This window comes from Canis aureus, chromosome 33, assembly GCF_053574225.1.
Source record: "Canis aureus isolate CA01 chromosome 33, VMU_Caureus_v.1.0, whole genome shotgun sequence".
NCBI classification, from domain to species: domain Eukaryota; kingdom Metazoa; phylum Chordata; class Mammalia; order Carnivora; family Canidae; genus Canis; species Canis aureus.
In genome coordinates, this window is record NC_135643.1 from 33,638,413 (window position 1) to 33,664,608 (window position 26,196).

Consider the following 26,196-nt stretch of genomic DNA (forward strand, 5'->3'; position numbering starts at 1 on the left):
ACCCCAAAATATGTCACTGTGGCATAGTGATTATTTTTAGCTGAAGGCAACTGAGAATCAGCAGATGTATGACAGGCTCTTTAATCTTCTCCTTTTTACCTAAAAGTAGGGCATAAATTCTTGTGAAAAGGTGCCCTCCCTGTACCAGGAAGAAGGGAAAATTCCTGGCACAGGAGTTGGTGCCAAGATGGATCTATACAAACCAACCTTACTAAAATAACCTTGATCTTCCATTAGTGTCCTTATAGGTTTCCTTGTTATTTCCCCACAATTTAATACCCCCAGCCCTAACTCCTTTTCTCTTTGTCTTGTCAAATCGCCACATTTTATCACTCTTTGTTAAAACGGGACAAGAGCTTCTAAGGCTGGCCTTTCTTTAGGTCTTCATTAATTTTCTAGAAAGGCCCCTGTGTGTATGTAAGAGTTAAAATATTAACATCAAAAGCACTGTATGCTTTTCTCCTGTTCATCAGTCTTTTGTCAGTTCAACTCACAGGCCCGAGCCACAGACCTAAGAGGGGAAAGAAAAAGTCTTTCCTTTCCTATATCTGAAAAGAAATAGGGAGAAATTTGAAGATAGGGTTAGAACTTCGTAAGAAATGATAGTTAACATGATACCGATATAATTTTGAGACACACCTATAAAACAAAAGGACAAAAAAACTAGATCCTAAGTAAATATTTTTCAAAGTGAGGTAGTCTATGGGGTGGTAATGGGGCTGAGTATTTGAATTCACCAGGAGAAGAAATAAACCCTAAATATATCAAAGAGATCACTGTGTTCTAATAAATAGTCAGTGCGTACTTAAAACTGTCAACTAAAGAGAAGACTCAGGAACATCTGTATGAATCACTATTGAACAAGTATCAACTAGAATTTTAAGAGAGAGATGTGGTAAGAAAAAGAAAATGGTAAAATAAAAGTGGAACAAAAGTTTCACTATTGTATAAATCAATGTAAAGCATACTTTCTGATAAAGTATGCTTAAATAATAATCAATTTAGAGTTAGGACCTAGAGTGACATTTTTCTTATTTCTAAAAATAATAGCTTTCAAATAAAAATAGCTACTTTTAAAAAGATCCAAAATAACTATTTGCAAGTTTTATTTAAAGATACCCCCAAAATTGGAACCATTTCTTTAAAGGGATACGTAATCAGGAATTCCTCTGACCACAAATCACTGGAGAAGCTCATCATATATTTACTAGGATTGAAAGGGCTCAAGAAAGGAGCCTTTTCTTCCTATTTTCAAATTTATTAAGTACAAACAATGTGCAAAAAGGTATAAAAACAAGTGTGTGTGTGTTTGTGTGTGTCTGTGTGTGCAGAGAGAGAGAGAGAGAGAGAGAAAGTAGCATGGTTATTCCTCTGAACAAAATTACCTTAGAAAACGAGGCAAAGGATTGTGGATTTTATCCCTTCTACCCCTTTATTACTTTTCCTTTCCTTTCTTGTGGAGGAAGATGGAGTGGACAATGAGAAGGGATTCCAAAAAAAGACGCCTGTAAAGTAGTTTAAGCTTCACATGGACCATAGTGGATCCACCTCTATTCTTAAACTTTACTTAAAAGGAGCATTTGCCTCACAGGTGTGAGGTGAAAGAATTCCTGAGTAATCACGGTGGTTCCATTACCAAAGTTTGAAGATTACATCAAGGAGTGATGTGGAGTCAGCTAATTCCAAGGCAGGGATGGGCATAAGAGTCCTAAAGAGCTACTGGGTATGCCTCATCTGCTCTTATTCCAATGATCCCTTTCCAACTCCTCCCAAGATGAGACACAAAGGAACCCAATGAGAAACCAATGCGAAACTCCAGATTAAAGACCAAGTTCCTAGCCTACATTTTAAGACCCTGTATTACCTGGTTTCCCTTCATTCAACCAACATGATTTCTTTCTACTCTTGAGCATTTGACCTTATTAATCTTTTTAAGGTCTCTTGAAACAAATTTCTCATTCTTGCCATTGATGTTATTTTTTCTGTTCCTTAAAACCTCAATTTCTACTTTTACCTTTTCTTTAACAGAGAGTGGACTCTAAATTATTTCCATCTTAGAGATCTCCTTAGCTAACTACAATTCTCAGTGGTCCTTCCTCACTCTGAATTTCTACCACCCTTTTATATACAATCTATAACCTCCTACCTAGAATTAGTAAACTTTAATATAGGTATTAAATTTCTTAGAAGAATATATTTCCTAGAGGAGGAAATGTTAATGATACTTCATCTAGGTATAAAGATAAAGAAGAATTCATTAAGTGACTAAGAAATGAAAAGATAATTTTAAATGTAAATTATTACAAACCTTTTCTGGAGACTAAAATGTTAAGAAAACACCATCATGTTCATTCTTATTTAATATAATTATCATTTGAGCATCAGTGGGGTCCTTAGTCCTAAGACTATTGAAGCATATTTTAAATATATAAACATAAAAGAACTGTGTACTGTGCAATGTGTTCTCATGAATACCAAAATACTTAGGGTAAGACAGGAAAAGCCTTTTTTAGCAGGAGATTACTCATAAGAATCTCATTTATCATGATATATGCTATTAGCTGGGAAATTATGAGAGCTTGCCTTCTCTAGAGGTAGTATGTGCTTCTTAATCCGAAAAACCAAAAGGAATATCAGAACAGACCAAAATCAAAACATAATTACTTACTGTTGGGAATCCAAATAATTATAATGGGTATTCATTGCATTTTAAAAACACCAATATTTTTTTATATTTTATTTAAATTCAATTTGTCAACATATAACACTCAGTGCTCATCTCATCATGTGCCCTCCTTAATGCCCATCACCCAGTTACCCCAACCCCCCATCCACCTCCCCTTCTGAAACTCTTTGTTTGTTTTCCAGAGTTAGGAGTCTCTTATGGTTTGTCTTTCTCTTTAATTTTTCCCCACTCAGCTTCCCCCCTTCCCTTATGGACCCTTTCACTATTTCTTATATTCCACATATGAGTGAAACTATATGATAATTGTCTTTCTCTGACTTATTTCACTCAGCATAATACCCTCCAGTTTCATCCATGTCGAAGTAAATGGTAGGTATTCATTCTTTCTGATGGCTGAGTAATATTCTGTGAGAGTGTGTGTGTGTGTGTGTGTGTGTGTGTGAGCGTGTGTGTGTATATCACACCTTCTTTATCCATTCATCTGTCAAAGGACATCATGGCTCCTTCCACAGTTTGGCTATTGTGGGCATTGCTGCTGTGAACACTGAGGTGCAGGTGTCCCATCATTTCACTACCTCTGCATCTTTGGGGTAAATACCCAATAGTGAAATCATAAAACCCTCATTATTTTTAAAGAGACATAGTATTAATCAAGCAAAACAATTTTTCTATGAAGCAAGATGGTTATTCTTTTTTCTTAGCAGCAAAAAGGAACTAGAAATATACTGCAAATAGCACTTCTAATCCCACAGGAGAAATGGGCTATATTTGGATGTTTCTCTTTGGTAAATTTTCTAGCCATCTTAAAACAAGTGTAATGATACAGGGTGTTACTTCTAGCTTTTTGGCTAGTAATCAAATAGAACAGGGCTAGGAAGACAGACAAAATTATCATGAGAAAAAGAAACATTAAGACTTACAAATGAGAATTAAAAAACACAATAAACAGCTTCTATAAGCTTTGTGTAGTTTTATTTTTCTTATCTGTAGTAGACTTCTTATATTTATTATAATAAAATTGAGCAAAAGCCTGAAATTCTGGCATTACACAAAATGAAAAAAGAGTTCTGCTCTTGTCTTAAAATTAAAATAACTTATTTTATTAAAAATAAAAAGGTTCCCCTCCCTATCACTGATAATACATTTTAAAAGATAAAATTAATCAGTCAAGGGGAATGGGCCTTAAGGAGAGCACTTGATGTAATTGAGCACTGAGTGTTACATGCAATTGATGAATCACTTAACTCTACCCCTGAAACTAATAATATACTATATGTTAACTAACTTTAATATTTTGAAGATTTATTATTTATTCATGAGAGACACAGAGAGAGAGAGGCAGAGACACAAGCAGAGGGAGAAGCAGGCTCCATGCAGGGAGCCCGATGTGGGACTCGATCCCAGGACTCCAGGATCATGCCCTGGGCCAAAGACAGGCGCCAAACCGCTGAGCCACCCAGGGATCCCCACTACTTTAATTTAAATTAAAAAATAATCAGTCAAATACATGACACTATTATGGTAGATAATACTGAATAAAAATCAAACCAAGTCATTCATACTAAAACAGGCATTTACTTTAAAATCTGTGATATATCTGGTAGTACACCCAGAAGATATATAGTTTACCACATGCCTCCTTTTCCTCAGGTGGGTTACCATGAGGATTCACTTGCATAGAATAAGCTGAAAACAAGCTAAAGAAGAAAAGAAAAAGAAAAACTTGTGCATTCTCTTAAGCTTATAAAGTGATTTTTCTACATTTTTTGAAATGATGAATTTTCTTAGGACTTCTAATGCACCTCCTAAAAATCATTATTCTAATAGGGATCTTAGTAAGAACATAAGGGTTATAATATCACACTGAAAAAGAAATGGGGATTTTATTCTAATCTGTCATTCTTTCTCTGGAATCAAATCACTTTTAGAAATAAATGATCGCAATGTGAAATGTGTGTACACTTTTATTTAAATGCTATTGCTAAAAAAATAAAAAATAAAAATAAATTAAAAAAATAAATGCTATTGCTTTTGCTAATTTGATATTGGGTTTTTTACTGATTGATTTGCTCAACAAGTTTCACTGAACAGGCAAAGAACTGTGACATTGTGCTTCATGCCAAGATGGTTTTGAAAACGTATTCAACATCTTTCGTAGCCCAGGGAATACCTATGGATTCATAATGGTCTTGCGAAGAAGTGTTTATTATCACTGCTTACAAAGAGGACATGTACTCACAGAGTTAAAGTGACTTGCCCAATACTATATATCTATTAAGAATCAGACCCAGGATATGAGCTTGGGTATTCTAATTCAAAAAGCAGAATTTTTTTTCTACTACACACAATCCTGCCCTCAAACAGCTTGTGATCTAAAACAGGAGATAAAACACAGAGCTCAAAAACAGGGGAGATTTAAGGTGCTCAATTATATCAGTCTTCTAAGTATGAAGCCAAGTTGCCGATGTTAATTTGCAGCATTAGCTGCAAAGCTTGTCTTGTTCCTAACATCTTATCATCACCTTACACCCAGTTCTGGCAATTATATCCCTAGCCTAAATCCCTGTTTTAGTGTCCTGCTTCATACCCTGAATTTTGTGAAGCAGATGAGACTAGATGTGACTAGAGTTCAACCTCTGGGTCTTTGATTTCTTCTACACAGACCTCCTTAGAGCTCAGAGTCACTGTCTGTTCTGCAAGTTATCTGGAATTTGCTTGCTCTTGTACTCCTTGGCTCAAGCTGTCATCATGCATAATTTGAACTACTGTATTAGCCTAACTGGTTCCCTGCCTTGAGAGTAAGTATCCTTAACACACTCTCCACATTGTTACCCACAAAATCATTATATAACAAACCTAATTATGTCCTTCCCTACTTAAAATTTTTCACAGGATTCTTGAAACTTCTAGGATAAAAGCCAAATCCTTCCAAAGCACACAAAATCCTTTCCCACCTAATTATCTACCATTTATCCCAGTATACTTTATACTTTAGCTATATCAAACTTCTTGTTATTCCTTAAATAGAAACACGTTTCACGCCTCTGAGATTTTGCATGTGCTGATCCTTCTGTCTGGCCTTCATCTCCTTACATGTTAGTGAACAAACTCTCATTTACCCATTAGGGAAACAAGCACTATCCCAATCACCAAAACTTTCCCCAGAGGCAGAATTTCATACTTCTTCTCTTGTGTTCCAGAGCACCTTCACATGTGCCTCTGTTAAGATGCTCCCACATTGCACAGTAAATAGTCATTGTCAGCATCTTGAGGGGCAGACCTCCTGCTTAATATAAGCACCCCCTTTAATTACTCTGCCCATCTCTGTGATAGCCTGTTACTTACTGGGGGACTCCAACTTCAAGTCACCATATACTCTTTATCTCTGTCAACCGTGCTCTTACCCAGGATACAAAGATGCCTCTGAACCTCCAATTTACAGTACTTATTCTAAGCCCTAACTTCTTTCAGTTTGCAATTAATATGAACAAGCTTACTCATATGTCAAAATATGACAAACCAAATGCCAAGTTTGGAGATACTTAATTCATTTGGTGGGTAAAGAGAGACTTAATGTAAGCAGTGGTATTAAGCTTAGGAGGAATCATGGACAAGGCCAACAGTAAGATACTACTGAGATAGGACAGGAAGCAGAAAATGAGGTCCTAAATTAAGCTGCCTATAGACAAGATGGGAGAAGGCTGTCACATCATCCAGGCTCATTTACTAGCTGGGACAGATTAGAGACAATGGTGAACCCTGGGGACTCTGTGCACACCTTAAATTTAGGCAAACAAAGAAAGTCTTTGCATATAAAATGAAATGAGTAATTATATTTTGGGTGCTTTTTCTATTTGCAGTTGTTGTTCACAGGAAAAGCAATCAGAAACAAAGAGCATTTAAAAAACGATCTAACCTCAATACACTGAAAGTCAAAAAAGAAGTAAGATCGAGGCTTGAGGAGAGGTTATATTTTGGGAGATTACACGAAGAAAAATGGGTCAGTACTGGGAAATGGCAAAAACAGAGGCAAACACACACACAAAACCAGTGAATAAGATAACCTAACAGGATAAATACTGAGACAATACACAAGCCTGGTTAGAAATGCTCTAATTTAAACTTAGAGTTAATTTTTTCCTTCATTGTAAAGAAACAGAAATTTCATCATACAGAAATTTCAAAATTATCAGAATTTTAGAGCAGAAACCAGCAGTTTGAAGAAATAGAAGATAATTAAGATGAACACACACATATAAACACTATTATATTTTTAAAACTTTAATTTGTTAACCACAAAATATGTGGAAATATTATATTTCCTGAGTATCTACTATTTACACAGCAGTTTTTGGCATCCGGTAAGGTTCTATGTAAACAATCACTTTTCTCCCAAATAAAAAGTGACCTTCTAACATTGCAAACCTCCCTATTAATTCTTAGTGTAAGAACTATTTTCTCACTCAGTTTTTTAAGGAAAAGTCTACATATTACTACTCTTGTATTAATATTTTCTCTTAAATTATTTCTAGATAATATATACCTTTTAATGTCAGTAAAATTAAGTGCCTATAAAGGTCTAATATCTTCAGTTTAGTCAGGTTGTTGTTAGAAGGAACATTTCTGTCTTATTTTGGCTGGGAAGTGGGTTATGATCAGGCAGAAGAGAATGAACAGCATGAAATAGAGAGAGGCCCTACTCACCAAACCACGCCTGCTGGTCTCCTTGAACTTCTATGGCTAAGCCAAAGTCTGCCAGTTTCACAGCTGCTCCCTTGGATTTGCTAGCTAAAAGCAAATTCTCAGGCTTTATTTAGAAAGAAAAAATAGAGACTGAAGTGAGAACCTATTTTAAGAGACTACTCAAAACTAACAACATTTTGTAAGATTGGGGCGGGGTGGGGGGGGGAGTCATGCACTGTCCTCTCTCCTGGAGACTGTCATTCCTAAATCCCAGGGAAAATATGGTTAGAAAAATGATTACAAATTATCATGTGTACAGGCTTCAGACAGATGCATAAAAGTATTGGAGAGATACTGGGAAGAAGAAAGAATACACTTGGGGAGAGATCAAATGAACGGAAGCACCTGTCTTGACCTGCTCACATGCTTCCAAGGGCTGGTGAGGTCCAGACTTGGCCATGGACATTGACTTAGAAGCCTAATAGAGCACAGACATTTTCAGCAGAAGGAAACTTGGCAAAATGATAACAAGAGTTGGACCAATCTACAGACATTTGGCAAATGAAACTGTGCAAATTAAATCCTAGTTGACTTCAAGAGTTTGGACCCAAATGTAGTGATTTTGATTTCTCAATGTTTCCAAACAATTTCTGTACAAATTTTGGAGTCTTATTCTGAATTATGTAATAATTGCTGTCTTTAAGAATCTGTTTATTCTTAAAGGCAGTAAGACTGTACTACTATTTGCCAAATGTTATAGTTAGCTTTTTTCCTTATAAGCCAGTTTTTAAAAACATAATTTATATGCCTACAAAGTGTGATTCAAAGCATTCCTTATACATTTGTTCTCATATCTTGGAATACTATAAGAAAGATACATTTTTATTTTCTTGGTTATTTATCATTATTCAAGGACTGACAATTCAGTCTTGGAATAAGGCTGTGTTTATATCACTGTTTCCCAACCAGGCCATCGAGACACACTGGAACTTTGAAAATAGGCACCAGAGCAAAGTCTTGAATTTCCCTGATCCACCTCTGTGAATTTTAGCCTTAATTAAGGGAGAAGACCATCAGAAAGAGGAGGCTGAGTAATACATACAGTGAAGTCTACCATCCCCAGGTATCTGGTATCTGGTATATAGCTGGATTGGTACATTCATATGTGGGAGAGTAGTTCAACATCTTCTTCCACTGGGTAAACCCCAGCAAATTTAGAGGTGTGCCTCAGACTGAAAAAAGTTGGGAAATAATGGAATCTACAAGTGCCAAAACAATTGTCTGGAAATTTAAATATTCAGGTCATTCAAATTGGTTCTGCTTATGTGTTGGCAAACTAATTCAATATTTTTTGGCATGAAATAGCTACTTTTTTTCTTACTGAATTAAGCAATTCAGTTGGTTGTTTTGACCTTGCATAAACACAGCCTAAACCAATATCTAATTTATTAATTAAGCCAGCCATGCAAATTAGCAAAGACTCATAACCAGAACTTGAAAAAATTAGGTTAAGTCTATAAGAAATAAGAGTATAGGCAAGTAAGTTTTAATCAAGTACCATACTTCTTCAGGCTATTGCTGTTCACTGCCATCAGATTCATCACTATTATGACAATTGGTAACTGTAAGGAAAACTTTGTAATTTCTTAGGGCTGATAGGGTTTTTAAATTATCTCAACACTAAGTACATGATAATTTGGACACTGGGATGAAGATGTCTCAAGAATATGAAAGATCTCCATGCTGAAATAACTTTTAGTAAAAACTTAACATTCAAAATTACTTGGAACTCTAGTTATCTATTAATGTAATACAGTACCTAACCATATTATGTTACTAATACTTGACATTTTATCCTCACAACTAAAATTTGTAGCCTACTACATTCATGCATTTTCTAATTTAATCACAAAGTGATTTGAAGCTATTAATTTATGAAATAAATGACTTGGAAAAAAACCACTCGAACTGTAAGCAATAGTTTAATTCTTTGTAACCTTCACATTCAAAAGCACTGAGATATCTGAGATCTCTGCTAACACACATCTGTCCTATTTTGTCAACCACAGATTCATTCAAGGAAAGAGTTCCAATCCCTTTAGAAGTCAATCATTTTAGGTCTTTTAAATCAAGTGGTACTGAAGGTTCTTGAGCAAATGCCAGTGCCAACAGTGAATAAACTTTTAAAATATTTAATGTGTTTTTATTCTTATCACTAGATCAAATAAGTTTCTGCACAGTGCTGTGTGCATTATGCCCTTACACACCAAGTATCTGCCAATTCAGAAGAAATGTAACACCTTAGAGTTTTATCATGCATGGCCTCTGAATGACTTGGACAAATATTCATACCTAGAGATGACCTAGAAGACCTCTCTATGGGGCCTTGTGAGTCATCCAGGGAAATAATCCCTCTGGATCAGTGTTTTACCTTATACCCATGAAGACTGTTCAGCTGCAGTTATGTACAGGAAAAGGCAGGGTTCTTTCAAGGTTATTGTGTAGATTTAAAAATTAACAGCACTAAAATGGCTTCATGTTTTTACATATTTTTAAGCAAACCTAAAATATAGAATTATGGAATGTAAACTGAAAAATTAAGATGTTTACTGACTTTATTAAAGGATTATTTGCTTTATAAAATGTTTCATCACAAGATTGTTTCTAATGGCCAGCTGCAAGGAAACATTAGAAATAGCACACAATTTTGATTTATATACGACCCTTTGGAATATATTCAAAATTTGAATTATCCTATTATATTTTACCACTTATATAGTATCCAACTTAAATTTGTGTTGCACTATGAAAGCTCATTGGCATGTAGGTTAGTTCAAATTTTGAACACCTATAGAAAAGAAGATAATTTGTGACTGTATTTAACAAAAGCTGAAATAGTAGAATCTTTCAGCTAATTAGTGGCTGCTTCCTTAAAAAGGATCACCGCTATTATCTGCTACTATTCAAGTATTTTTATTTTCTAAAGCAAATGAGAAAGGTAAAATCAGAAACAATGCTCTTCCAGTGTACAGCTGAACATGAGAGAAATTGGCAACACAATGCTCTAGGAAAAAGATGGAGAGATAGGTTTATGTCCTGGGACTGACTGTTATTAACTGTTATTGACTATGGGTAACTCATAGACTCTTGGAGCGAATTAGTTCCTTCATCTCTCAAACAAACATGTATTTCATCACAGTATACATAAAAGTATAAAATCTCACTGGATTTTATCATAAGAGCTCTGTACTCTGTATGGAACAATATACACATTAGTGATTATTACACTCCAGTGCAGCTGGCCATGTCTATGTGCACGATACAGAATATTCACAATGAATGTTCATAACTTGAGGGATGTCTATATTCTTAAATTTAACTCAGTCTATTATGCTAATCTTTATGTATTGAGATTATCTCTAAATTCCTATAATGAATCACTTTTTAGGTTGGCTTTTAAATAGATTCTACTGACATTCTCACACACAGGTTCCTTCCCCACCCAATTGCTTTCTAATGATGCAGGATTTTCCATGACATCTGGTCTTAGTGTCAACAACCATTTATAGCATATCAGCTGTAATGAGCAGCAACTGTTGGCAAGTTTTGTTCTGTACTTCCATATGGATGCAATGGCAACATCTTTCATTGTGATTTGAGATTTTCTGGAATCTGTTCAAATATCTCAAAGTACCTAGGAAACTTGCTGGGTCACTTTTAGGGACTGGAACTGACTTGGGAGATAAAATAACTCAAACCCCTCAATCTCCAAATGAAGTAGGGAGATCCAAAAAAGATGGAGGATTTTGAAGCCAGATTTCTTGATTTCTTCTTTTAAAGATGTAATACTGAGGAAACTCATCCAATGGCATAAAAATGGGTCATTTTCAAAGATAGTTCACTCAGTAGATGGTTGCAAAAGAATATGAAATACTTAAAAGTATTTATTACCCATATCCAAATCAAACAAGAAGGGAAACTTATGAAACACGAGCCATAGTTTCAATCTTCTCAAAAGTCTCCCAAACACATGAGAATTCTTAGTGTGATCTTTATTAAGTAACTGATTTGGCAAAGGTGATGATCATCTTCAGCATTCGTCATATCACAGATTTATCCATGTACATATGTGATCATCTAGCCAACAAAACTCAAACATTACAAATTTTTATGTGTAGTGAAATGTGTTTTACTTTATAGTTTTTCTTCTTGAATATCATAAAATAGCTAGTTATTAATTTTATTCCTATTAATTAATTTTTTAAAAAATTTATGATAGGCACACAGTGAGAGAGAGAGAGGCAGAGACACAGGCAGAGGGAGAAGCAGGCTCCATGCACTGGGAGCCCGACGTGGGACTCGATCCCGGGTCTCCAGGATCGCGCCCTGGGCCAAAGGCAGGCGCCAAACTGCTGCGCCACCCAGGGATCCCCTATTAATTAATTCTTAAGTTTCTCTGGATATTACTTTTTAAGAGTTGAAATTATCTAGTATTAATTTTTTCAACATAAAGTTAAGCATTCTGTGCTTTGTTGTGTTTTTAGTCACTTTTCCTTTGCCAAAGAACGTGTGAACGAAGCTCCTAGAAATAATCTAAGTCAAAGTTTGCATGGATTGAAAAGCTTGAATATCAAGCTCCTCGTGCACATGGTAGAAGCTCTTCTGAATACACAGTACAAGTGACTTTTGCTTTTATTTTTATATGGAATGAATACTTGAATTTATGCACTTAGCACAGGGAGCTGATGCACTGTGCTGTAAGTCTGGTTGGGAAGAATGACTTCTACCACTATGCATATATGGGTAAGTTCTTAAGAATCATCTGTTCTCCATTACTATTTTTTTTATTGACTTCTACACTATTAGCACATAGACTGAAATCAGCAGAGTGGAGTACAACCACAGTGGGACTGACAATTACCTAACTGTTTCTCTAAGGCCTGACACACAGCAGTCAGGTTCAATAAACAAACACAATAATGATCAATGAATTATGGAATTTATCACTTACATAGTTTGTGTCTAAAACACCTAGACATACATTATACATAGTTCTTTAAACTTTTATCTAAGTATACTTCTGAGAGAAGTGGAATAATCGCAATTTTATGATTATTCAAAGTGTAGATTCACAATTTGATTTATGTACTACTAAAGAGGATTTACTGAATGCATGTCGTATTCCCCTAGAAAATTAATTTTTCTTTTCTGATCTTAAATTTTATTCCTCTAAAATAGTCTTTAAACTCCTCCATCTCCAAAATTATCATCTCCATCAAAATCTATTCTCCTTCCCTCTTGCTGCCCTCTCCCTTCCATTCATCTCTCCCTCTCTCTCTCTCATAACCATCCATTGATCTAATGACTTTTCCATTAAATAAAATTGTTTTTCAGGAGAGTTAGAATAAAAAAAAAGCAGCATTCTCTGCTGAGGCAATTTACAGGTGTTGGTATGTGACTAAAAGGTTATTGTATGTATGAAGCTTCCTATTCATCTAGATGCTGTTCATAAAGTAGTTTGGTAACCATTTCTGATGAACCTTGAAGAAATCTTACTATATTGTGTGAAATATGTTATATGATAAAGCAGAACTGTCTTCTTTGACTAACTTCTGTTACTGGATTTACACAAATTGTATTCTTCAGGCTGTTAAATGAAAGAACACATCTGATTTGATATCCTCTATTTCCCATGACCTCAAGAGTTGTCACTTTTTAAGGCAATCTCTCTTTCACCTAATATATTTTTGGATGAAGTATTCATCTAACATCTTTCCTTATTTCTGTGAGGAACTGCATTGATACATATTTTAAAATGATCTATAATTCAGTGGCCTGTAGATTTTGTCCACACAAGGTTTATGCTTCTTTTGCTCTGTAATTTATGTCACAGCTCTGACAGTGCCTCAGTAGGTGCTCAAGTTATGTTTGAAGAATGTTTGTTCCTTTCTTTTTATACCTGAATTTTCAATGATTAGTTCACAAACACTCAACACTGAGTTACAGTAATTTACTCTTTATAAACAATCTATTTTTAGGCAGTCCAGACTGATTATCTTGATGTGGCCTAAATCAAATGTGGCAAATGAATTTCGTTCTTTTCTATGTCTCATTTTCCAAAGGCTGTGACCAATGCCACTTTACTGATTTCCTAAATAAGAAATTTTTACTTTGGACACCAATCTATAACAGATGTGTTGCCTCTCAACTCCATATTATATCTTAAGTATAACTTAAACTTAATCTCTTTCCTAATGATACAGATTTTGTACAGCTCTGGAAGATCCATAAGCAGGATCATTTTAATCATTTGACTCACTAAACTTAGAACCATTTCCCAATTCTTAATGTTGCTGGCAAAATTACTTTCTCATTGTTTGACCTAATTTTTGGCCTCTATAAAGTTTTCAATTTATCCAATTAACGAATTGAGAAGTGGTTAACAATTAAGTGTGCAGACTCTGGAACCAAAATGCTTGGACACAAATCATAACTTACTAGCTGAGCGACCATGAACAAGTTCATTCATCCATGGTTGCTAAATCCCTCCTCATGCAACAAGGGGGAGAGATCAAAGTGCCTTCCTCATAAAGCTATTGTTAAGATTCATATGATAACACAGTACAGGGTACATGGTAACTGCCTGATAAATGGCAGCTATAATCATTTTTATTACTAACGTCCTGTCTTGATCCAAATACTCCCAAAGACAAGAGTCATATTCCTGAACTATAGTACTATAATTATGTCACCACTGCTAGATACTCCTTAATACTGCTTGGATCTGACACTGGATGCACCTTAGACGGAAGGTTTGTGTATCCACTACATACTGTCTGGTTGTGACTGATGTGCTTCCTTAATGCTAATATCCCACCACAGGAGCCTTCTCCTATTGTTTGTTTCTGGGACATCCTCCAATTGTCTGCTATGCCTCAGCCTTGTCTCTAGGTTCTTATAATTTTCCATCTGGTGGATTCTACTGCCTAATAAGCTCCCCAGAGTGGCAGTTACTCAAATAATGATCTTAAAGCTATCACTGTCTCAAAGAGTGATACTTATCCTCTTTATTCAATATTAATTAACATAAACAAAAGTCTATGTTATTTAATAACGCCTTTTATTTTTTTTAAGATTTTATTTATTTATTCATGAGAGACACAGAGAGAGAGGCAGAGACACAGGCAGAGGGAGAAGCAGGCTCCATACAGGGAGCCCGATGTGGGACTTGATCCCTGGACTCCAGGATCATGCCCTGAGCCGAAGGCAGGCACTCAACCGCTGAGCCACCCAGGTGTCCCAGTAAAGCCTTTTATATAATAAATGTGCTTCTGATTGAACTTCCTGCATTCCTAAATTGAAAGTATATGTCACAGGTATTTACTAGGTATAAAGTCCTATATTAGAGACTGTGAAGTAATACAGTATTATAGGTAGGTATTGTATAGTTATACAGCTATTGTTCTAGCAGAGGCTTACAAATTGTACAACATTCATATGCTTGTAGGTGCATTTAATAATGATAAAGAACATAATGTTTTCTGTGTTTTTCTCACTGATATGCATAAATTAAACTGTGCATCAAACATTTGTATTATATATAAATTAATGTATGAATCAAGATATGAAACTAAATATATGACCTAAGAATAATAGGGGCAAATTTTTTTTTAATAGGGGCAAATTTTTGTTTAAAGCTTGGTAATAAGAAATTTTTCCAATCTTTTTCATTTTAATACACTGGTGAATATGCTATTATAAGTAGTATACTTATCAAATAAAGTACATGTGTGGGTATAAAGAAACATACCACAAAGCCAGGGATTTAGCACCCTCCGGGTGTGTGTAAATTATCTCTAACATACTCTCTTAGTATGTTATGAAATGGCCTACTGAAACATACACCAAAAACTAGACTCAAGTCTATTCCAGTCAGCAATTTGAGAGAAACCAAGAGAATTATAAAAATCTTAACAAGCTCTACCCAAAGTTCATCCCCATCCTCTCCTAAAATCAGAATAAGGATAGAGAACAAAAATACTTTTATCCCTTGAAAGAAATCTAATGGGTGAGGCAGCAGGTTATTTCTTTTGGTAGTAAGCCTCCCTAAAAGTCATCTGCCTGAGTTTTTAATTCGTCAATTTAGCTCATATGTCAGAAAATAGGTTTTCTTTTCAGCCCATATCCTAGGCCCACTGCCATCTCTGATTAAAGTTCTAGTCTTTGAGGAACTTAGTTGAGTTTGAACTCATCATGCCCCCACAATATATATTTTGAAGATCATGTAAGAGAATTCATATTTTTCATCCCTGGGTTTTAGAGTATGCTTATATAGTATGGAGCAAAATATTTCAATGATAAATTTATTAAATAGAATATGTAATAAAATAGCATAAATAAATACATATGCCCATATATTTTTACTTTCTTTTTTTTTTTAAGATTGTATTTATTCATTCATGAGAGACACACAGAGAGGCAGAGACACAGGCAGAGGGAGAAGCAAGCTCCTCACAGGGAGCCCAATGCAAGACTCGATCTCAGCACTCAGGATCATGCCCTGAGCCAAAGGCAGATGCTCAACCACTGAACCACCAGGTGCCACCATGTATTTTCACTTAAAAAGGGAAGTAGTACTGTGAGTTCTAAGAATTAACAAAAAGGGTTGGTCTCTCCCTCTCCCTCTCTCTCTCTCTCACTCTCTCTCTCTCTCTCTCTCTCTCTGTGGCTGGTAAGGAATTCTTGAGGTGCCTGCCAAAGATATGAATTTTCAAAGGAACCTATTGTTTTTCCTTAATCATGATGGGTACACTTGGTAAAGTGTTAGCAGATGTAGAGTCCTGTCTTGGCTCTCAAAAAAAAAAAAAAAAAAAAAGGAAAAAAGGAGAAAGGAAGGAAGGAAAGAAAAGAAAAGAAAATGCCATTAACCATAACTTTGGTTATGGTTCACATTTAAAGATCTAAGACTCAAACTGAAATCAGAGGAATATTCCAGAAACCTAAGGCAATGCTTTGCTTATAAATCACATCTTCAAATAACTTGTTGTGGATCCTTAGAGATATATTCTACTAGAGCATACTAAATGATGGAAACTACAGATTTATCACAACTAGAGAAGTCCGCACATGAGAAACCACCCCAGGTCCTCCCACTAAACATATACAGCTGGAGACATTCTAAATTATTTTTCTGCCTTTGTACTAATGCTTGTATATGGATGAGGCTTGAAACAAAGAATGACAACTACATAGTGCTCACATTTGCTATTTTGCCCACTCAGTGGTTTCATTTAAGTTTCTAGGCCTTCACTAGATCTCTGAAATTCCATAAGTGAAACTAGAGTCTTGGGAGAAGGGGCCAGAAAATGAATGAAAGAATAGTCTCCTTCTGAACTATTTAATTTCTAAATGATCTAAACACTTCTCATTCGCAGTGATATCAGAAACTGAGTGGAGTCTTAAAAGTATTAGTCAATATATGTTACATAATTATTATTTTATGATAAAATTTTACTTTTTTCCTCTCTGTTTTAAAAGGCACTAGTATCTTTACATAGGAATGTAAAGAACAGGAAGCCTCAACATCCTCAGAATTCCCAGGACTACTGTTAAGGGAAAGAGACTTCAGACAGAGGTTCTTTAATGCTAAAAACCTATTTAATAACTATTCTCTTTATAATATTCACAACTATTTACATAATATTAGGTATACACAATATGACTCCAAAATAGTATGTTTGATCAATGTCCACAGAACAGGTTTAGAATGAAAAAGATCATCAGTCCTATGCAGTGTCACATTAAATGCTATAGTCTTACGAGGAAGGAAACATAAGTAGCCTCTTTATTGTTAATGGTAGGACATTATTCCTCTGGATGAAATGGGATTTATGTAAGTTTCAAGCGTGGATGAGGAAAAAGATGAAATAAGAGAGACTGTGGTGAAGGAAAGTGTTTTAGTAATATGTTGGAATGAGTCCACACAACTTTCTGGCTCATAGTTTTTCCTTTATAGGCATAATTGCAGCTGAACAGTCATTAGGAATTGTGTGGTGGTTTATCTTCTCCAAGGGCATTACTCACCTTCAGGTCCCGATGGACTACGCCCATCTGATGGCAGTGTAGCACAGCCTCCAGGATCTGCTGAATGCAATGACTGCATGCAAACACCAGGGGGCGTGTGTTAGTTCCAAGCTTACACTCACTGTCTGTATACCCTCAGAGAGACTGGGTTAAAGTGCAAAACCAGCAGACAACTGGGGTTGTATTTTACCACCTTCAGTAATGTAAACATATTGCTCAAGCAGAGTGACTACTACCTCAGAGCAATCAGGATCTTGCCAGATGTGAGCAAAAATGTAGATCCACTTGATCTTAGGAAAAAAAATCATCTTAAAAATATTTTAATTCAGTAGCTCCTTTCCTAGTTATAAATTCTTATGGGAAAAGAACTGGAATGCAAATAAAATTTTTATAGCTGTTGTGGCCCACCTTCACCCCACATAGAAAAAACTGTTTTCCCAATCCCTCCCATTTTTCTAGTATCATTCCAAAGCTGTCACATTAGTAGTCAAGACATCATTAAGGTTAAATTAGGATACATAATGAATTTTTGATAAATCATTAACTTCTTGTGCTTTAATTTAGCTGGCAATTATTATCTCTTGCCTGAGGGTTCATCAGACTCAAATGGAGCAATGTGTAACCAGTTGTTTTGCTACAGCAACCCATGGTCTCAGAACAGAAGTGGTGTTTAAATCTACAGGCGGACATACATCACAGGCCAAGTTCGTCTCCAGGCAAATGCTGGACATTTCAGGAAAGCCTGCCCCAAACCGCCTCTGGTAGTTTATTGCTTGGAAACTTAATAGGTTGTGTTTTCAATATGGACCCTCTCTTTTTGCTATGATGTATATTTAGCCTGTAGATGAGCAAACTGAAAGAGGCATCATGCATTATCATTTCATCATGTAGTCATTTTAGGGAAAAATTGGGAAAGGCAAGGGAACCATTTTAAATACCCACCCTCTGCCCTTTCCCCAGAAACAAAACAAAACAAAACAAAACTCCTTTGATTCAGATTTATGGACTCCATATACTGACCTTCAGGTCCCTGTGAACTATGCCATTTAGGTGACAATGATTTACACTTTCTAGAATCTGCTGTATACAATGACTGTAAAGATACAAGGGCAGAATGGAAGGGAGAACATTTTAAAGGTACATAATCACATTGAATACAAAATAAAATGAAAGTTAAAACGAAACAAACAAACAAACAAAAATTATATTTTTTCACAACATTTTTTTAGCTTTACACTGGAATTTAATAATGCTGAATAAAGCTAATTCAGGTTCTAACGAAAATGACATCCAACATACAGTTTGTGACATATTCAGACAAAACAATTTGAGCTGTGTTTTCCATTGCAAGTATACAAATTAAATCACTTGTATACAGAAGCCAAAATTTCCATATTCAAGAAGAAAAATTTATAAATATTCCCATAATGTTCTGGGAAAATTCTTCAGCCAATATAAAATTTATGGTTATTTCTCATACACATCTAAACTGTTTAAAATCTGAGGTCACAATTAAACATAGGTGTTGAAACAAGAGGGTAAACACAGATGAAGTGGCAGGTGAAACAAGGGTTAAAAAATGGAGGGACACATTTATCATTTTGACTTAGAAATGGTGCTTCTTGTATAATATAGTAAGAGGAAAACTAATGCAAGTCTCCAATACAGAGGGAGAATTTCAAGTAAACCCATCACATAAAATAAACCCGTTTTCAGGATAGGCATACTCTAGAGAAGGGCTAGGAACTTACAAAAAAACAAATTTTAAAATCCCCTGAACACTAGTAATGTTGATACTTTTTTATACACCTCACTAAAGGAAAATTTTTTATTATTATGTCAAAAAACACAATTTATACTATTCTTAAAAGGCTCACTGATGTCAAACAGACTGCTAATTAAATTAGAAGGGATAAATCATTGATTGGCACCTGTAAGTTCCCATGCATTGTCATCTGACATAATATAGACCACACTGACATATTTTGTTCAAATTTACTGTGTGATTCAAATGCAGGTTATGTGCTGAGCTACATTTATTAACAAACATTTTAATAAGGCTATTTTCAGCCATTTAATTACAAAATAATATTACTCAGTAAATTCCTGAATTATAAAAAGTAATCACCATCTGATTTACTACAATGTGAATGTAAAAAATGATCAAGGTTATGATTTCCCAGGTCTAACTCTATAAAGAGTCCCACTAAAAGAGCCAAACATTAGTTGCTTTTTGACCAAATAGCTTACTTGGATGTTGGTAATTATTTTTTAAATCCTATGACTTTTCTTCACTTTGTACTACTTTTTAGAAATATTTCACTTTCTCTTCTCAAACCACAGATATAAGTCATTAGGCTTAATGAATAATGCATAGTAAAGCATACAATAATTCATATTAAATGAACATCATTTTTTACTAGTGAGAATGGATTCAATTCTTTAGTTCTTGAGGACTAGTAAGAAGCCTTTTTCTTTAAGTTCATCTTTGGGGAAAAAAACGTTCCTTCTCCTTGATTTTGTATGGGACCTACCCTAAAAAAGAACTTGGTACACCAAATTCCAAAACAATAATAAATGTGCATATAATATGATCCAACCTATAGGGTCTTTCTGTTATCTATACGGCTCTTCAATATTGAAAACAGTTTCTATTTTAATTTCAAACAATACTTTTCAAACATAATGACTTAACATAACTTTAAAAAGCAAAATAAATGTAATTCCCTAACTAGTGAACTACCTGATTAAAATTATTACCCTGTCTAGGCAAATGGGCAAATAGCTTCTCGCAAGGCTGCTCTAAAGTCCCTTTTCAGGGCCCTAACATAAGAATTGGAGGATGATTCACTTATAAGAGTATAAATGACACGGAAGTTTCTATTTGACTTTGGCAGTAAAAATTCCATTAAAAAATTAGAATGTAGTCATGTACAGATAAGATTCACAGACTGTCATAAACTGGCATTAAACCAAGAAGATTAATTAGAGATTTGCAAGCGAGCCTGTGTATGCATGTGCTACTTTGAAGGGATGGGGAGGGAACATGCTATCAGCTGACTATCTGCTGAGTGCAGGCTACAGTGGGATGAGCAAGCTTTAGGAAGCTCTGAGAGCATTAGATAATGGGGGCAGACAATAAGTAACTGAATTTTCATAAGATCTCATTTACATTGTTAATAATGAGTCAATTACCCAAGGCTAGATCTTTCAAAACAAGTGCCAACTACTGAATATGTATAAAGAAATGCCAAGGAAAACTAACATGATACATCTAAATAGTATCTAGGCAAGTAAACTAATGTCGCTTCATTCCAAAAAGGTTGCCTTTGTGCAGACTAGGAAGTTTCGAATGAGAAAAAATGTATAGCCACTGTTAACTTCTCTAAAGATGATATCAATTAACAAGATTGAGAAATCCTTTTGAACGCTCTGATACATCCGAATCAATATTTTTTACATGAAGGTTCCAAAAGCTATCCTGGAATTTCCAGCGTTAAACAGCTAATAATGCTTTAAGGATACCACTGGGGCTTTTGTAGTCTGTTTCTTTTTATGATCTCTGATTAGAGTGGGCTGTTCAGTGAATCTTTCTGTGATAATGGAAATGTTCTATAAATGCTATGTCCAATTGATAGTTACTAGTCACTTATAGCCAGTAAGTATTCGAAATGTAGCTAGCACAACTGAGAAACTAAATTTTTATTTAATTTTAATTAACTGAAATTAAAATAGCCATGCGTTATTAGTAGCTACCATAAGGAGCAGCTTAGGATCTAGAGACCAGAAGATCTGAATCTTTGATCTCTTAACTTTGCTAGAAAAGTATATTTCTTTAGCAGAAGTCATTCCAAGTTGAATACATATTTTTTAATTTTTTTTTAAAAACTAACTATAGATGTTAGATAATAACAAAGTATAGACCAGATTCTAGGTTTTCTTTTTTTTTTTCCCTAAACAATTATCCTGGAAATCCGTAAGAGAGAGAAATAGCTAAGATGGACTCATCATGAGAAGTCGTCCAAGATGGTATTATGAGAGTCTCATAAATACTAAGCTTTATGATGCATTTGTAAAGAGATATACTAAACAGTGTCATTTGAATGTTGAGTCTTATATCTTGCCCCTGGGCAAGTCACTTACCTGGCATCTGCTTCACTGTAATACTCTCTTGCCACTATGTCTTCAAAGAGTTCACCTCCAGTAACTCTGTAAAGACAATCAATATGTTGACATTAAACAAGAAAAAAATTATACATCAATAGATTTGCAACATGTTCATGCAGAATTTTTGTTTTCAGATTACTTTGAAAACTACCAAAACAAAATATTGTAAAACATTACAGGACTTACAGTTTTCATAACAATCTATATTAACTCTAAACATTTCCTCTTTTCTACATGTCTTTGTATTGCTAGATCCTAAGGACACAATTTTCTGTATAACATAAATATATTCAGTGGTATCTCTTACACAAAATAATCTCTATGCAACTTTTCATTTTAATTCTCCAAATATTAACTAAGGTCTGATGAAGTGTATGGAACAGTTTAGAAACATTTTCTGAACAATAAGAGAAGATGATTACTATCAAAGCCTGGAGTATGTATTTTCAGGGTGTATCTCTCTGTTTTTTAAACTGCAATAAACATGACTTTATGGGCTAGAGGTGGCCTTCCAAAATATATATAGCTTTTGGGCTGAGTGCTAGCTAGATTTTCCTTGTAAAACACCCCAATTTCTTTTATGATCATGTATTTGCCAGTGAACACAGACTTGGGGCTTTTGGCAATGTCCTTAAGAAGGCAGCATTGATCCCTTGCCTTATCTGTCTTCCATCTTAAGTGAAGACTTTCCTACAACTCAGCAACTGGATTTAGTTACTCTACAAAGTAAATTAAAACCAGGGCTTTCAAAGCTCTCTATATAAGTAGATATAATTATCTTTGGGATTCATTTCTTCTCCAGGTTTTGGGGCTAGAATTTCCTAACCAGTGATTCTTTGCCTCAGGAATCCCCTTCAATACGTGAATTTAACATTTCTTTTAAGCAAAATATGGAAGTATACCAAATATGCTCTTATCTGTTAACCGCAATTCCACTCTCTGGAATAAAATAATTTTAACTTTATGCATATCCTTTCAACTTTCTATGTATCTTTAAACATATTTGGTCCCCCTGCAAACACAAAGTCATATATTTTTTGTCTCAAAAAGTAGACTCATACGATATATACAAATTATTAGGTTAATTGTGTTTTTCATTTCACTTTAAGTCATGGGCACTATTTCATGTTAGAAGTATCTTCCCTGTTTAAAATAAGTAATAAGCAGAAATATATGTTTGTGCGTATGAGGACAGGGCACATTACCTTCCACAACAGTTGTACCCCAATATTGAGAAGATGCCCACAGTTTTTTCAGTTAAAAAAAGTTGGAAAAAAGTTATTGCCTGTTAATATTTTTTGATTATTAGCAAAGTGAACCATTTTTTTTCATGTATTTATCAGCCATTTCTTTCTCTATTATGCTATGGTTTGATTTTAAAAGGAAATTTCAGCTTTGGAGCTTAACCTCGTAATAGTTAACATTTGCTTACCATGTGCTACACAGTGTGCTAAGCATTATATTAACTCATAAATCCTTGCAATTATTGTATGAGATGAATTTTAACACTAGCTCAGTTTATTGATGAGAAAAATGGAGGCATAGAGAAGCAACTTGCCAAAGATTACAAAGACTTAAGTAGTACAGGTGGGCCATCCATTCCACAGCCCCTGCTCTCAATCAGCACACAATGTAGCCATTCTAATAATTACACTGTCAATCCTTCCAGAAGTTTAGAAAGCATGAGTCATTTGAAAAAGCACTGGGTGAAAGTATAAAGCTTGGTGTATGTTCACTATGGAATGGAAGATAAAATTACTCTTAAGATAGCTTTTTAATTTTTTTTTCATTTGCTTTATTAAGTTCTGAAACATCAAATGATAACATGTTCCAGAAATGTTCAGTTATTAGTCTCTTTTGTATTTTCCTTTCCTAAAGGATAAGAGGCAATACTAAAAACTTAATGTGTCTGAAAGTTTATGCAACTCTGACTCTTCTTCATAGCATCCTAGGTATTTATAAGACCTTTAATGATGGAGTCATTATTTTCAGTCTTTACATATAAAATGTGCACCTAAAATTATTTAAAGCTTCATATGGGCTTGTTCTGAAAAATCGTGGTTACATGTATATGTAGTTTCATTTAATAGCTCAGCAAGCTTTTTTCCCAGTTAGAATTATAATAATAATGCAATCAAATAAGGTACCCTAGATATATTATAATACAAAATAATTAAATATTAGAAAGTACTTCCAACAAACCCATTATATCTCTATAATGGTAATAACAGTTTCATGGGGTTTCTTCCTTTGAATGAATATAACTAAGGTAAACATGATATATATATTTATCTTTGTTTTTGCTCATAGGTACCCAGAAAAATCTGTATTACACACAAGTGTGGTTTGTAAAGTGTTTAACAAGTATTGATTAAAAAGCTTATTGCTGAGAATAAAAGCTTATTGCCATTAATGAAATTGCTGCTTATAGTAGCTCCTTAAGTATACTATATATTCCAAGTGAACTGTCATGTCTTACATCACTGGAATCATGATTTACTGATCTTTGCTACCATAGCATCTAACCCACAGTATTTGATCAATTAGGAAGTACTGAAGTAATGATTACGTGAATTAATCAAATCAGAAAATCATGCTGTCCATTTGCTCCAACTGTGGACTTCATATAAACTTAAAAAGGGAAAAGAAAACATTAAAATTTGGCTCTATATGGCAATAGGTTTTATTTTGTAAGGTGCTTGTATTTAAAGAAGAATATTAAAAACTCGGTGCCTAGCATTCTGGTAATTTTCAATGAACTATTCTAGCTGTTAAAGAAATTTAAGGTGTGCAGGGTTTAATGTTAAGTATTTGTAACAGCACTCTTTCTCATTTTCTAACATTCATTCTTCTCATTATTTAAAAATATCCTTGTGCAAATGAAACCATTTTATCTTTTCTGTTATATGTATAATAAATGCCTGGGAAGGAAAAAATGGAGCTACTAGAACATGCTGCCTTGAAGATAAACTAATGAATTTTCTAACTTGAATACATTTTCATACTGACATCATTGTTTAATGGGGCACAAAACTAAGCAGTAGTTATTAAATATTTTTTAAAAATTTTAGTGTGTTATATAAAATTTCATACAAAGTCAAATTAAATCCGTCTCATGAATAAACTGCTAATTAACTAAGTAGAGCTTTTGTGAATAAATTAATGCTGGAGTTCTGCTATGATATGAGGCATATCAGTTATATATTTGAAGCATTAATTATCATTTATGAATCTCTAGAACATTAGGGCTTCCAGGGAAAAATAAGATAATCCTAGAATCATGAAAAGATGAAACTTTACATATCAAAAAGATAAATACTTTTGCTGCCATTATCATTATTTATAGGGATGTTGATTCGTTCTGTTATCTAGAAGAATGAATTGTTCTTTTCTTCCTAGTCTATATATTTATGATTTATTCCGAAATGGTTGAAACTAGTTTCATATTGAATAAAATATTTATAAAATTTCAGGAGGATTATAGCCTTGACTATGAAGCTAAGCAGACAATAGAGTCCAAAATTGGGCTTTGGAAGATCAAAATGGTGCCATATTAACCCCCAAACCAGCAATGATATAGTGATCAGAACCACTGACCAAAGTGGTGGGGGGAAATCCAGGAATCTCAGGATGTAGCTAAATTGGAAAACAGGAATCAAAAGGAGGGCCCAGCTAACTCACAGTGGGGAGGTAATCTCACCAAAACAGGGAGGGCCAGGAATATCCCCTGGAAAAAGAAGTAATTCCTCCCAGACACTAAGTATAAAGCTGAAGAATAAACCCAATGAGTAGAAGCCATCCATCCTGTAATCCAAGGCTCTGAGTGGAGGCACCTGGAGTCATATTAGCAAAGAGCCATCACAGCTAGATTTTTGTCAAAAAACGTATCATAAGGTGCCCTGCATTTGGATGACAGACATGTCTTCTGGTGATCTCCTCCAAGGCAGAAGCTGTGATAGTGATGTTACCTTCATGGTATCCAGCACACTGCCTTCTATATTGTTGAACAATAACAGCTGATATCCATTGGGTCCTCACCACGTGCTAAGGCCAAGCGTTGTTCTGTCTCTATAGGTTACAACACAATAACCTCATGAAGTAGATAACTAATGCTATTTCCATTTTACAGATGAGAAAATAGAAGTAATGAAGGTTAAACACTTATCCCAAGAATACATAGCACAAGAAGGAAAAAGGGTTTGTTCTCATCTGTGCTGCCCTAATAGCTGCACCCTGAGCACATTCTGGAGAGCAGAGGAGCAAGTCAAGGGTCTCTGGAGAGCCCAAAGGATCATGTGGAAAGACTGGAAAGAATTCTGACATAAAGGCATTCCATTTATATCCCGTTTTTAAAGTCAAACTGCTAGCCAGGGCTGGAGAACCATCATTAGTTGAAATAAAGGTGACCAGGGTTCATCAACAGGAGTATAACTGTCCTTTTTGGCCATATAGGATGATCTCTTGCATGACAAGATTGTCAGCAGCAGGCCCCACACTAGGTGCCAATAGTACTACCTTGTCAGTGTGACAACCAGTGTGCCAATTTATACCATTTATAATCACCCCCTCACACCCAG

The 26,196-nt window shown here is 34.8% G+C and overlaps 1 protein-coding gene across 29 annotated transcripts in view; it reads right to left on the reverse strand.

Moving 5' to 3' along the window:
- Positions 1-26,196, reverse strand: part of CAMK2D (calcium/calmodulin dependent protein kinase II delta) — a 302,138-nt gene that overhangs the window by 69,830 nt on the left and 206,112 nt on the right. For 17 of the 29 annotated variants that reach the window (XM_077882408.1, XM_077882404.1, XM_077882402.1 and 14 more), the window contains 3 exons: positions 21,596-21,661; positions 18,473-18,545; positions 7,391-7,493 (listed from right to left, as the gene is read on the reverse strand). Coding sequence is in view for 21 of the 29 variants with exons in the window: in XM_077882430.1 (XP_077738556.1) it covers positions 7,391-7,493; positions 18,473-18,545; positions 21,596-21,661 (242 nt within the window). In the remaining 8 variants the exon portion in view is untranslated. Of the gene's footprint in view, positions 1-7,390; positions 7,494-17,452; positions 17,526-18,472; positions 18,546-21,595; positions 21,662-26,196 lie in introns of all 29 variants that reach the window. The other 12 variants (XM_077882403.1, XM_077882406.1, XM_077882412.1 and 9 more) reach the window with 1 other exon arrangement.